General features: G+C 34.3%; 1 protein-coding gene across 7 annotated transcripts; it reads left to right on the forward strand.

The window, feature by feature from the left end:
• The first annotated feature begins 780 nt into the window (after positions 1-780).
• Positions 781-13,434, forward strand: LOC127841186 (uncharacterized). Of its 7 annotated transcripts, none has more exons than XM_052369853.1 (12): positions 781-828; positions 4,890-4,935; positions 5,175-5,306; positions 5,470-5,625; positions 6,019-6,181; positions 6,417-6,505; positions 7,541-7,636; positions 7,899-8,070; positions 8,269-8,412; positions 10,876-11,012; positions 11,694-11,816; positions 12,726-13,434. In XM_052369853.1, the coding sequence occupies exons 2-12, from the start codon at positions 4,891-4,893 to the stop codon at positions 12,903-12,905; spliced, it is 1,437 nt and encodes a 478-aa protein (XP_052225813.1). In that variant the 5' UTR covers positions 781-828; position 4,890; the 3' UTR covers positions 12,906-13,434. The 7 variants fall into 7 exon arrangements, with proteins under 7 accessions (XP_052225813.1, XP_052225809.1, XP_052225811.1 ...); XM_052369849.1 differs by lacking the exon at positions 781-828 and adding an exon at positions 958-1,063; XM_052369851.1 differs by lacking the exon at positions 781-828 and adding an exon at positions 1,052-1,137.
• Positions 13,435-14,531: the final 1,097 nt, after the last annotated feature.

Genomic DNA, 14,531 nt, shown 5'->3' on the forward strand with positions numbered 1-14,531 from the left:
CTCTTTATTTACACCCAAGTATACAAGGTATACAATACGGGCAACATAACAAAACGAGTTCTAACAATATTGTCCGGTTCAAGTTGGGATCAGTTATATCATGCATAATTTAACCCAGTTATGCCTAGTGGACTCTCCCACCCTTCTAAATTGGATCATTTTATTTCCAAAATTAGGGATGTCTAGTATATTTATTTCTATATTTAGAATATTTCTTACAGAATTTCCTTTAAGCAAACAGCGTAGACCCTGATGAGACGACGCATCATGCGGCATCTCATCTGGGTCTACGCTGTTTGCCAATGCCCTTTTTCTAGACGCTAGGCATAAATGGGTTAAACAGATAATAGTAGCGGTAGATATTGTTACTATAATACAAGATACAAAGTAAAACTATTAATTTTACTAGTTCGTTGGGAGGGGGAAGACATATCTTTACATGTATATATGCAATAATTATACATCGACATCATGGATCCAACAGAGAAAAAGAGAAAAAGAAAAAGAAAGTCTTTTTTAAGTATTGGACTTTATAAGTAAATTTAATTCAATGTCAATCAATAATAGTCGTAGTTATGTGTCACTTTAGTTGATTTACTCGAAAACGAAAATCTACAATTGCGTCTAAGTCATTTGCAAGATCAAACCCAACCTCCGCGCAGAGATTTGACAGGAACCAGTAAAGCTGGATGAAATTGTATGTGACAGCAAGGAACGACAACTCTGCGTGGAGATTGGATCAAATCCCTGCCGTCATAATCAACCACGTGATGACAGATGAGCCACGTGGTAAAATATATTTCCCGTTATTGCCACTTTTTAATTTAGGTAATGTATTTTTTATTATGAACCTAAACTTATTATCCTATTTGCGGAATATACAAGAAAGGGATACTACTTTTAAAAAATAAATAAATAAATACAAACTTTCAAAATCTAGAAGGATTTCTTGTGATGGCAAAGATTGTATGAGAGAGCATGGAACGACAACTCTGCGCTGAGATTGACTAATATGTATTGTATATTTTTAAACTTCCGTTTAAGGACATTTCGCCATTTTCAGGTATAATACGTATTAACATGTCTGCTCTTATGTTAAGGAATGGGAGATTTCATTTTCACATAAAAACACACAAGGTATCTCAATTTCTATTAACACGATACAAAAATCATATATATATTTTAAATGTGTGTAAACTTAAAAGAGTAAAAATTGGAACACATTTAACAGACAAAACGGAAATCGAAAGTTAACAATTACGCAGCAAAATACTGATTCTTTTAAGACTCTATTTGTCATATTAATCAATAGATACAAAAGGAGGGTGTTGATCATTGATGCTGTAATTTACAGGCTAATAATCTGTAATTACACTTTCCAATGTTATAGAGTTTTTCGTCAGAAGGAATTCTGTTCTAAACGAAAGTCCAGTCTAGGAGAAAATTGGCCAGCTCATTTTGTTTTATTGACTTGTCTTTTGTTCTAAATCCCATTAATTTACATGAAGGTATTTTCTCAAGGTTTGGGGAGCATGTGCGAATATAATCGTTTGACTGATATAATTATTTTTTTGTTGAGAAACAAAACGATAACAAATGGATAAACCCTACTATCGCTCGATTAGTCATTGTCGGCTCGGGTACTACTTAAATGTACCCCGGGTACTCGATCGTTAGTATACTTAAGTGTATCCCGGGTACGGAAAATATGCAAACACATACACGGCCATTTTAGACTGTACCCGAGTTTTATTTCCGCCCAAAATTCGATGTCGTAAAACGCGCTACGTAATACGAAACACAATTCTATTTGAACAAAATCTGCCTCAATATTTTTTTGAGTAGGAGTTTCGATACTATAGAATATTGACATAAATATGAACATAATTAATTTGAAGAAAAAAAAAGCCGACAACGACCAATTTAGCGTTAGAATTCTCGGGTAAGTTTCAGTATATTTTCCGTAATTTTGTTCAAATATCCAATGAATTGCGTTTTGCTGTACAACAGCAAAACTACATTAAATTGAGTTTAAAACTTCCTTGTGAAAAAAAAACACTTTGAAAGAAGCATTTCCAGTCCTTAAATTCAAAACTCAAAAATCAGACATTGTCGAAATAAACACGTTTCTGAAAAAAAAAACGAAAAATCATATCACAAAGAGAAAACTAATCATAAACATGGTCATCACAGTTTTTGAGCGTTTACACTTGGAGATTCGACAATCACAGTAAAAAAGCTACGATAAAAGTATAAACAGTATTATGCAACATTTCAATTAACATTTTATACACAAGTGTTGTCAGTTTGTCGCTCAGAGTATATGGGCGTACGTAGAAAAGGTAAAATGCCTGCTGAATGGTTAATTACATACTCCGGGAAGGACGAGATTTTGGAAAACAAACACCATTTTAATACAGGTGGATAACAAACGAAGCTGACACATTACACTTTAAAAACCACTAACCGCACCGTAATTGTTTGTATGCAACTATCATTGATTGATAAAATGGGTCAGCGATAACCACAAAAGTAATTCAAATCAATAATTATCTTCTCTAATGCAATTGATTTTTCTTAGAGATTATAAAATGAGTGCATACAATATCACGGGTGCGTGTAAAAATAAACACATGATTATTTAAAGTTAATATACGTTTATAAAATAAATATCATTATCCCAAGCGGATGTCACTTTAACGAAGTTTTTGTCAGCACATCCCTACTTTATAAAAGTCGGAGAGCATGTGTATGTTTGTTAATTATTATTGCTGAAGTAATATCTACTCAATTGGTGCAATCTCCGCGCACCGATTTTACTGGAACCAGCAAATCTGGGTTAAATTGTATATATATGTGAGAGCAAGAAACGACAATTAATTTGGTTATTCCATCGTGTGATGTATGATGTGGCCAACATAGTGTATTTACGGAAATACCCAATAAAATGGAAATACCCAATTATTCATGCTGATCACGAGTCATAAAAATTAAAAAGTGAAAAACAAGATTAATTAAAAGATTACACCGGATATTTTTAAAAGGTAAGAATTAATGTTATTTCTATGAAAATTCGCAACTGCATGGCATAATTTAAATATTCGAAGGATTAGTTGACAAAACTTATCTTATATTATAAAATTAGTAATAAAACCGTCTGGTATTAAAATCGAAAGTAGATTGCGATACATATTGAGTTTTCTTCATGTTCACACTTAAAATATGTACTATATAATTTGTTGAGTAATCATGTTTTTCATTACAACTTTAGTTTGTATATTTAAAAAAAGATCAACAACAAAAAAACAAGAAAAAATTATAGTCGTTTTAATAAATTAACATGACTTTCGGTCAATGCTTAATAAGTAATATAATTAAATTTAATCAGAAATTAAATTACAACGATATGTTAATACATCATATTTAATTGTAAATGTGTTCTTTGACATGTTAACAAACAGATGCGTTAACCGAACGTAAACGACCAGTGTTTGTTTATATATAAGGGAGAATGTGTATCTATTTTTAAATCAATTGGTTTCCCAAATAGTCGTAATCTGAATCGCCGCTTCGTAGAAAAATATTATCTCCATTGTTTGATTTTACGAATTAGAAGAAGAATTATTTTACGAAAATGCAATATAATGAACGCTTGTGCGCACTGAAAGTGTGCACGAGGAAATCGAGTGTGTTTTGCGTTTTTCCGTCCATCAGCTTTTGATTTTCGAACAGCAACGACATAGTTAAAGTTTGTGCTTTGTATTTTTATTACAATTGAATTGTGAATAAATGTTCGAACTTAATCAATAATTTTGGTCTTGGATAACTAAAACATAATAGGCGGATATTCGACATGTGTTAGTCTTATTTATAAGACGCGCAAATAATTTAGAGATACTTTTTATATGGGCTAAATTCTTTATTTGAGAGCGTCAACACGTTGAACCAGGACATGTGTATGAATGAAATATTGTTCATGTAGATTACATTATTTTTATTAATATGTATGCGATGAATTATTATACCATTTTGACGTGTGTCATGTTTGATGCAGACAGTAGACTGTCAAGCTGATTTACCAAATACAGAAAATGTATTGGAGATTATACATGTAGTGTTTTGTTAATTTGCGATAAGGAAGAAAAGACATTGTTTGAGATGTGTATAGGAGAGAGACTGAGAGTACATTGTTGATATATCAGAAGTGATTGAAGTGGTATTTGTGGAAAAACACAATCTAATATATTAATGCAAACAACACCGACCCATTTCCCCCTAATCACATTTATATTAAACAATAACGGTTGATACTGTATGTGATTGTTGAATGGATTTTAAATATATCATTTTTGTGCAAACAGTTAAGTGTTTTTGTGTGTAAAATCTAGCCAATACCGCACTTAATCTGTATTAGTATCAATATTGTGTAGTTGTGAAGTCTAAATTGTTTATCGGCCAAATGATATATTAATTTCTGCTGAATAACCTGCTATTTAAATAGGCGTAAATAATTTGATACGAGTTGTCATGTAATACTTATTCTTACGAAACAAGTTGTTATATTTGGTTAGAACTTGAAAATGTCTGAAAATATTTGTTTTCATTTTCTTGGAAAAAAAACCGGTAATACCGGTGCTCCGGATTTTTTATGCCGTTTAAATGTAACTCATATCATGTGGCGATAAATACATGTTCAATGTGCACCATTTAAGATATTGCTTACATTATCTGACAACACATGCACATATATATCTGATAAAATAAGAGATAGCAAACCATTGCAGGACTTAATTTATGTAATTTTGTTTGTGTACATTTATCATAATGTAATAAAATAAGCAATATATGCTTACTTACGTTTATAGGATTCTTGATTCTTGTGTTTCCAGCATGGATGAAAATCCTCCCGGTATACAGCCTCTATATGGATACCCAGTAAGTTTTGTTAAAATGTCTTATTGCTTAATTTCTTTATCTGCCCATAAATGAAGAACGGATGTGACTTTTCGTTAAAAATGGGTCCGTTTTCTCTCGTTTACAGTGACTTTAATGGCGATAATGTTACAACAAGTTTTAGCGAATGTCAAAGTAACCATATCATTTGTATTTAATGCATCTATATTGAATTAAATTATTAAATTCGTTTATAATATCAAGTGTTCGCATGTATTCAGGAGGTGGAGAAGGGGATAAAGATGGACGTTACAGAGGAGCATGTGAAAGCCAATCTGAAGTCATTCGATGGCAAAAAAGTTGAAGACTCTCATTGGGCCAACCAGTGGTGGCTGAAGGGATGTGACTCGGTGGTATGTCCGATAATTTTAATCACTCGAAAAGAATATTTCATTGATACAAACAACGGACTATTGCAAAGTAGTATTTATTTGACACTTAAAGTAGCTTAATTATGGTAGATTAACAATACATTGTATACTGAATGTACATATTTTGTTTTAAATGTAACCACAGACAGATGAGAACGCAGAACATGACTTTGTGTCAGTTTGTGGTGAAAAAAAGAAATGCTGGGGGAGTAGCGTATCACCGTGGGAAGGTCGACACAGTTCCATACTGTGCGATGAAGACAATGAAGACCCGCTTCTTACACCGAGTCTTCAATTAATGGTATCAGTCACTTACGGTTTTCTGAATTGAGTATTTAAACTATATATTAACAAAAACTGTGGAACGAAGCAAATGAATCACATTCATTTTATAATTATTTCATAATAAACTGTACAAGTTAAAAGAAATCGGCGTTGACAGACAAAAACACAGTATATTAATTTAATATTAAACTTCAATAAATAACAATAATAAACGTTGAGTTAAACAAAATACAATTATTTCTTAATATAGTTCATGTTTTTACAAATTGTGATGTTGCATTTACACCATTAACCCTAGATACATGATGCATATGAATGCATTATTTTGTTGTATTTTGTCAATAGTAATATGTGAAACGTAAGCAACACTCCATAATTTCCAATTGAAAATATTCATCGTATAATCTAGGGAGAGTTTTACGAAGGAAAGAGTGTAACGCCGACAGAACACTACCAGATACCTGTTTCTGGCAAGAATTTGATTCAGTTAAAGGACGACACTACACTATGTGGTAAAGTCAGTAAGCTGATCCTCCCTGATGGTGGAGCACCGACACCTCTCACACACACAAGTATGAAAGTATATAGACACAATAATTATAAGACATTAATATAAACGTGTGCTATATAAGTTATACCACAATTTATAACAAATAATAAAATAAAGCCAAACAACATTAACTATTCGTGATACAGAAATAATAAAACTGGTGTGAGGAAATAATAAAAAAAACTAAATATAAAAAGGATGATGTTAAAAAATAACGATGCTAATGACGGCCATGATTACACAATAGTTTTTTTCAGGTTGCTATCTTCCTACTCCACCGATAGCGTGCCACAAAGTTCACTCACCATTCGCAAGATACCGATGCAAAGCGTGTGGGGATGAGCAAGTATGTGTTTTATGTTATCATCTGTTACGTTTAGATACACATAGACACAAACAGTGGTATTAACATGTAAGCTAAATTATTATACCCCCACAAACGAAGTTAAGGGGGGTATATAGAAGTGAGCTTGTCTGTCGGTCGGTCGGTATTTCGGTCCGTATTAAGTGTCCGCTCTCTAATTTAAGTTGTTTTCATCCGATCTTCACCAAACTTGGTCATATGTTGTATCTAGATGATGTCTAGGTCAAGTTCGAATATGGGTCATGCCGGTTCAAAAACTAGGTCATGGGGTCACTTAGTGCGTTTTAAACATTGAGCATGGTGTCCGCTCTCTACTTCAAGTAGTTTTCATCTGAGCTTCACCAAACTTGGTCAGATGTTGTATCTAGATGATGTCTAGGCCAAGTTCGAACATGGGTAATGGCAGGTAAACAAAATAGGTCACGAGGTCACTTAGTGCGTTTTATACATTGAGCATGGTTTCTGCTCTCTAATTCAAGTAGTTTTCATCAGAGCCTCATCAAACTTGGTCAGATGTTGTATCTAGATGATGTCTAGGCCAAGTTCGAACATGGGGAATGGCAGGTAAAAAACTAGGTCACGGGGTCACTTAGTGCATTTTAAACATAAAGCATGGTGTCTGCTCTCTAATTCAAGTAGTTTTCATCTGATCTTCACCACACTTGTCAGAAGTTGTAACTAGATGATGTTTCGGTCACGTTCGAACATGGGGAATGGCAGGTAAAAAACTAGGTCACTGGGTCACTTAGTGCGTTTAAACATTGAGCATGGTGTCCGCTGTTTTGTGTGAAGACAACATGCAAAAGATTATGTGTCAATACGGCATGTGGGGTATTCGTAACGTCTGTGACAAAGCTCTAGTTTAGTTTAAACCAGCAAAGTATTTGTCTCAGCCAAAAAATCGCAAACATCTAGAAAGCAATGGTTATGTGTCATATTGCTTGGGTAAAATCTTCGATCATTTGTTGTTAAGAGTTTGTAAAGAACAGTTTTATGCTTGGCACTTCCTTTTTACAGAGCGATGAGTGGCATGTTTCTAAACTGCTGACAGGCAAGGGAGGTTTTGGTAAAGTGTATCAAACAGACCACTTCGGCATACGTTTGGCGATTAAGGTTAGTATACTTTTACTTTATGATTAAATACAATTTCTATGCAAACTAAATGTCTTCAATAATGAAAATTATAAAAAAGGTAAAAATCACTTGTCTCATGAACAGTTTGTGTTTCGTAAATTGTTCAATACGTAAAGCCATTTTGAAACTTCCGAAATAAAATAGTCAATAAACCAAACCCGATATAAGACTTTGAAAAGTAATTGTAATAGTGACAACAGTATATATCGTATATATCTATAAAAATGTTCCATTTGTACAGCAATTCAACGAATGCAATTGCAAGCGCGTGAAGGGAGGAGAATGCTGTGATAGTTGCGCAGAGAGCAGACAGAGAGAGATTGCTACTTTGATTCAGCTCCAGCATCACAACATCGTCACCATCATGGGCCACTGTGAGGGACATCACGAGTTCCTGATGGAATTAATGACAGGCATAACAACATTTTAATAATGCTTGAATATATTTTAATGATACAGTAAAGTGTAAAATAAATAAAGTAGGCATTTAATTTATTTTTCACAAAAGCGCGTGGGGTTATATGGTAACATTTTATTTTCCGTATTGTTACATTGATATGATTACAATACTAACTTATATATGGTACACTTATTCATGTTTTATGTTTAAGGAGGCACTATTGCGGATCTAGTTGCAAATCTAGTTGCAAATAAAAAAAAACTAGGTATATACGTAATATTGTCGTATACAATTCAAGTTACTCAGGCTCTGGATTATATCCACGAGGAAGGATACATACACAGAGATCTGAAAGGTAAAATTGTAAGAAAAAAGTCGTATTAAAAATGAAACATCGATGCTGTAAAAGATTTCATTTCATTCAAAGAACATATTACTCAGTAAACACCGAACATGTAATTAACTAAATATTACTTGATAAACTTGTAAATGCTGTTTCAACTGATATTTTCAACTGATATATATGATATTTTAGTTTTTACTATGCTCACAACACTTTCACAATGATACACCAAAGCATTGCGAAACTAAACACACCATAACATGGCGCCGAATGAGTTGACTTACGTTGTTTATATATGGATAGCGAAACGTAAATCTCTCTCTTTACTAGAAAAGGAAAAATAAACATCAACGGCTAGATATGATATATTTTCCGAAAAAAGAATCCGACACGTGTTGTCATTTTTCGTTTTGATTTGCCATGAAAGTGGAAAGAAGTGAGCCTTTGACCATCTTCGTTAGTTTTTATGCTCCTCCAAAATTTTTGGGGGAGCATATAGTCGCCGCTTCGTCTGTCCGTGCGAGTGTCCGTCCGTGCACAATTTTTGTCCGGGCTATTTCTCAGCAATTAATGACTGGAATTCAATTAAACTTTATGGGAAGCTTCACTACCAAGAGGAGATCTGTATATTATCAGCCGGTTCTGGTCGGATGATTTTTCACAGAGTTATGGCCCTTTGAAATTTTCTATAAACTGTACATATAGTGCAATTCTTGTCCGGGCTATTTCTCAGCAACTAATGACCGGAATTCAATGAAACTTTATGGGAAGCTTCACTACCAAGAGGACATGTGCATATCATCAGCTGGTTCTAGTCCGATGATTTTTCACAGAGTTATGACCCTTTGAAATTTTCCATTAACTGTACAAATAGTGTAATTCTTGTCCGGGCTGTTTCTCAGCAACTAATGACCGGAATTCAATGAAACTTTATAGGAAGCTTCACTACCAAATGGAGATGTGCATATTATCAGCCAGTTATGGCCCGATGATTTTTCACAGACTTATGGCCCTTTGAAATTTTCCATTAACTGTACATATAGTGCAATTCTTGTCTGGTCGATTTCTCAGCAACTTATGACTGGAATTCAATGAAACTTTATGGGAAGCTTCACTACCAAGAGGAGATGTGCATATTATCAGCCGGTTCTGGTCGGATGATTTTTCACAGAGTTATGGCCCTTTGAAATTTTCTATAAACTGTACATATAGTGCAATTCTTGTCCGGGCTATTTCTCCCCAACTACTGACTGGAATTCAATGAAGCTTTATGGGAAGCTTAGCTACCTTGAGGAGATCCGCATGTTATTTGTGGGTTCTGGTTAGATGATTTATTTAGAGAGTTATGGCCCTTTGACATTCTTAAGTTGCTTAACCATCCATCGTATTATTTTGTCCAATGTTATGCCCCTCAAGACGTTTCCTTTTATCTGAATATATAGTGCAATATTGTGACAAAAAAATCTTTGGGGAGCATCACCCGTCTCCGACGGTTTCTTGTTTTTATGGACAATATAAATGACAAATCAAATTGAACATAAGATGTGTCGAACTATCATTGCAGGTTTTTAAATAACCATTATGTTTGTTTTTGCAAGAAACATGATTTGTATACCCCCACAAACGAAGTTTAGGGGGATATATAGGAGTGAGCTTGTCTGTCTGTCGGTCGGTCCGCTCAATAATTCAAGTAGTTTTCATCCAATCTTCACCATACTTGGTCAGAAGTTGTATCTAGATGATGTCTAGGCCAAGTTCGAATATGGGCCATTCCGGGTCAAAAACTAGGTCAAGGGGTCACTAAGTGCGTTTTAAACATTGAGCATGGTGTCCGCTCTCTAATTGAAGTAGTTTTCCGCCAATCTTCACCAAACTTGGTCAGATGTTGTATCTAGATGATGTCTAGGTCAAGTTCGAATAAGGGTCATGCCGGGTCAAAAACTAGGTCACGGGGTTACTTAGTGCGTTTTAAACATTGAGCATGGTGTCCGCTCTCTAACTCAAGTAGTTTTCATCCGAGCTTCACCAAACGTGGCCAGAAGTTGTATCTAGATGATGGCTAGGCCAAGTTCGAACATGGGTCATGGCAGGTCAAAAACTAGGTCACAGGGTCACTTAGTGCGTTTTATACATTGTTCATGGTGTTCGCTGTTTTTTGTAAACACAACATGCAATATATTCTGTGTCAATGCGGAGGTGGGGGTATTCGTCATGTCTGTGACAGCTCTAGTTTTCCTTAAAATTATGCACTGACATGATTTCATTTTATTTCTTACACTTAATTGTATTAACCATAGTCATTTCATAAGTTAGTTTCAGACTATGCACCCAAATCAAATTTCGTAACTGGATTACGTTACACATGTAAGATCACACATACATGCCCAAATATACGCTATTTTACACGCAAAGTAATACATCGATTTGTATGGTATCATTACATAACATGGTTTATAAAAAGCTCGTCATTTGTAGGTAGAAACTTGCTTCTTGACGAGACAAGAAAGATCGCGAAAATAGCAGATTTTGGCCTGACGGTCAGGTTACAGCCCTGTCAGAAGGAAGTAACTGACGATGGCACGCCCGGTACGCCTGTCTTTATGGCACCAGAGGTAGGATTTTACTTCGTTATTACATGTGAAATACTTATATAGGATAACATAATAGAATACTCCATAAACATTATTAGGATATATATTCTTATTCACACCGGGAAGTTTTTTATATTTGAGTTAAGTGACCATTTGTTAATACAATACAGGGCACTTATACATTGTGACATTGAAAAGAACATTATTTGGGCTAGGGTGACCGTCTTAGAACGATGAATCATTTTGGGATTAAACCGCTTACCAAAGCTCACATGTAGAACAGAATTAATCACCAAACACAAATGCGCAGATAAACATTAACGTCATAACGTTGTTTTTCAAACTAAAAAGTAATGAAGCAGAGTATAAATATGATTAAATTGCAATATAATTACTAAATGATGTTAAATTCAACAGAGAAACCGAATACGAAAATTCCAGGGGGCATGATTAAATAAATGAAATGAAATTAAGAACTAGCTAGGTTTTCCTTGTTTGAAAAAACACCTTTTTATTTTGTCTGTTCATAATAACTCTATTGCAATTGTTCACATTCTTTTTCGCAAATGTATCACATCAGTTTTGCTTTCACGTGGTCTTAGAAGCATGCTTGTATTATACAGATTAAACCCAAATGCATCATTATGTGGGAAACCTATATATAAGTGTACTGCTAATAGACATAACATGAATCAATTTCAGGCTGTGAGCAAGGGGAAATTCAGCAAGGCCAGCGACATTTGGTCACTCGGTTGCTGCGTGTTTGAAATGGCTACTGGAAAGCTGCCCTGGAACGTCAAAAATGATTGTCAAGCCATATGGCAGGTATTAATACGTATTATTATTTTTATTTTGCTTTAGTCGTATAAATGTTGAAACTGGCATTTAAAATTTGTATATAGGACTTTCCAGGGCCAAAACTACGGATAGGCCAAGCAGACGCTTGCGTTATTAAATGTTCATTGCATAATACTTTGCATATATAAAATATAAATATAAATAAATATTATGTTATTGTTAGTGTTTGCTGTTTTCAGTTTGTCATTTTTAGCGAGGCTGTTTTCGGAGAAAACCCGAGCTATTGTCATAGCCAGCTCGTCCGACGTCCGCCTTAGGCGTCGTGCTAAAACCTTAACATTGGCTCTAAAATCAAAGTGCTTCCACCTACAACTTTGAAACTTCATATGTAGATGCACCTTGATGATTTCTACACACCACACCCATTTTTGGGTCACTAGGTCAAAGGTCAAGGTCACTGTGACCTCTAATATCAAACTTAAACATAGGCTCTAAAATCAAAGTGCTTCCACCTACAACTTTGAAACTTCATATGTAGTTGCACCTTGATGAGTTCTACATGCCACACCCATTTTTGGGTCACTAGGTCAAATGTCAAGGTAACTGTGACCTCTAATATAAAACTTTAACAAAAACCTTAACATTGCCTCTAAAATTAAAGTGCTTCCACCTACAACTTTGAAACTTCATATGTAGATGCACCTTGATGAGTTCTACACGCCACACCCATTTTGGGTCACTAGGTCAAAGGTCAAGGTCACTGTGACCTCTAAAAAAAAAAATTCTCACAAGCTTTCGCAGCCGAGCGTGGCACCCGTTATGCGGTGCTCTTGTTTCTAAAGGTTGTCATCAATATTGACCTTAAAAAATAGTTTGTTAAAATCTTAGCACAATTATTCGAGCACGCTGTTGCAGCGTAACAATTCACTCTTGCAGATTGGTAACGCAAAAGACCCGCCAGATATTCCAGATGACGTCCACCCAAAGTTGAAACACGTCATCGAGTGGTGTATGCAGATTGAGCCGAACAAACGTCCCACCACCAGGGAGCTTCTCCAGTGGTTACAGGATGTTTGCTTTGATCAATACCAATACCAGAAGTGTGAACCATACTGACGATCTTATGAGATATCTGGAAAAATACGTCGATGTCGAGTGTGTATTGTTCTTTAATAATTGACTAGTAAATACCTGATAATCATTGCTTTAGTTGACCGACAATAACATATTTTTAAGTGGTAAAAATGACTAAGTTGTGCTATACAATCAATTTATTTCCTTATTATTGGGAAAACAATGTACATCAAGGCCAGTCGACGTTGTTCATGGTTTCGTGTAAACCTTTTGCAGATGGAACTTGACTTTTCCCATATTAAGACGATCTTATTGCGTACAAGTATATTTTTACATTTTAAAAATGAGATAGAATCCTAGTTATGTTGTTTTCGTGCTTTACCCAGTTTTTGTCTTGTGTATTCATGACTGTTTGCAATTGGTGAATACCATTAATAAAGGAGTTTGTGCTACGATAAGGTTCTTTTTTGCTGACGTAGCTGCAGTTTAACTCTTAATATCATTTTTGTTACGGTAAACTCAATGTAGTACTATGAAAATAATTATTAAAATAAAACAGTGTTTTAATGAGTGTTTTGCCCATTTATTTGAAGCCTTACAAAGTTTGTTTAGACATTTGGAATGTACATGTTCAATAAACCATTACACGGATCTATAACTACTTGACTGTTTTATGTTGCCAACGGAAAATTATTATTAATTTATGCTGATCTTTTAACTAAGAACATTACATAAAAATAATTTATTTGAGTTTCTTTCAAAATGACGATTACCTAATTGTTGAAGTATAAGTATACATGTTTTGTTATATTGTTTGTGAATGAATAAATGAATGTATCAAACAGTAACAAGTATTGAACCATTGAGTTTTATAAAATATTTTGGAATGATATCAAAACACATTTAATTAATTCACTAAACTATTCATATAATAATGAAAACTTAACTACGCTTCAAAAACAAAATATAATATCACTCATTCCAAAACCTGGAAAAAAACTTAGAATCCTTATCGAACTGGCGCCCAATTAGTTTACTAAACAATGATTATAAAATTGCAACTAAAAGTATAGCAAACAGAGTTAAAAAAAATATTACCATCAATCATTTCAAAATCTCAATCTGGTTTCATAAAAGGACGTTACATTGGTGAAAACGTTCGTCTTATCCAAGAATGCATAAACTATTTCAACAATTCAAATAATCCTGGTCTAATATTCTTTGCAGACTTTGAAAAGGCATTCGATTCGCTTGATCACTCATTTATGTTCTCTTGCTTAGAAAATATGAACTTTGGTGAAAGTCTCATTCAATGGGTCAAACTATTCTATACCGATATTAACAGTATAATCATTAACAATGGCTTCTTTTCAAACAGTTTTAACATCGAACGAGGGGTTCGACAAGGATGTCCACTCTCATCATCGCTATTTATTATTTGCATCGAGTGTCTATCACATCACATTCAATCAAATAAACACATAAAAGGCATATCACTAGAACCTGACGAAGAAATCAAACAGTCCCTATTTGCTGACGATGCAACTTATTTTTTAAACGACAATTACGATTCTTTCCATAACCTAATAGAGTCGCTAACCCTTTACGGAATGACATCGGGTCTTAAACTAAACAAAAGTAAATGTACTGTTCTACGAGTAGGTAAAT

Source organism: Dreissena polymorpha, chromosome 8 (assembly GCF_020536995.1).
Source record: "Dreissena polymorpha isolate Duluth1 chromosome 8, UMN_Dpol_1.0, whole genome shotgun sequence".
NCBI classification, from domain to species: domain Eukaryota; kingdom Metazoa; phylum Mollusca; class Bivalvia; order Myida; family Dreissenidae; genus Dreissena; species Dreissena polymorpha.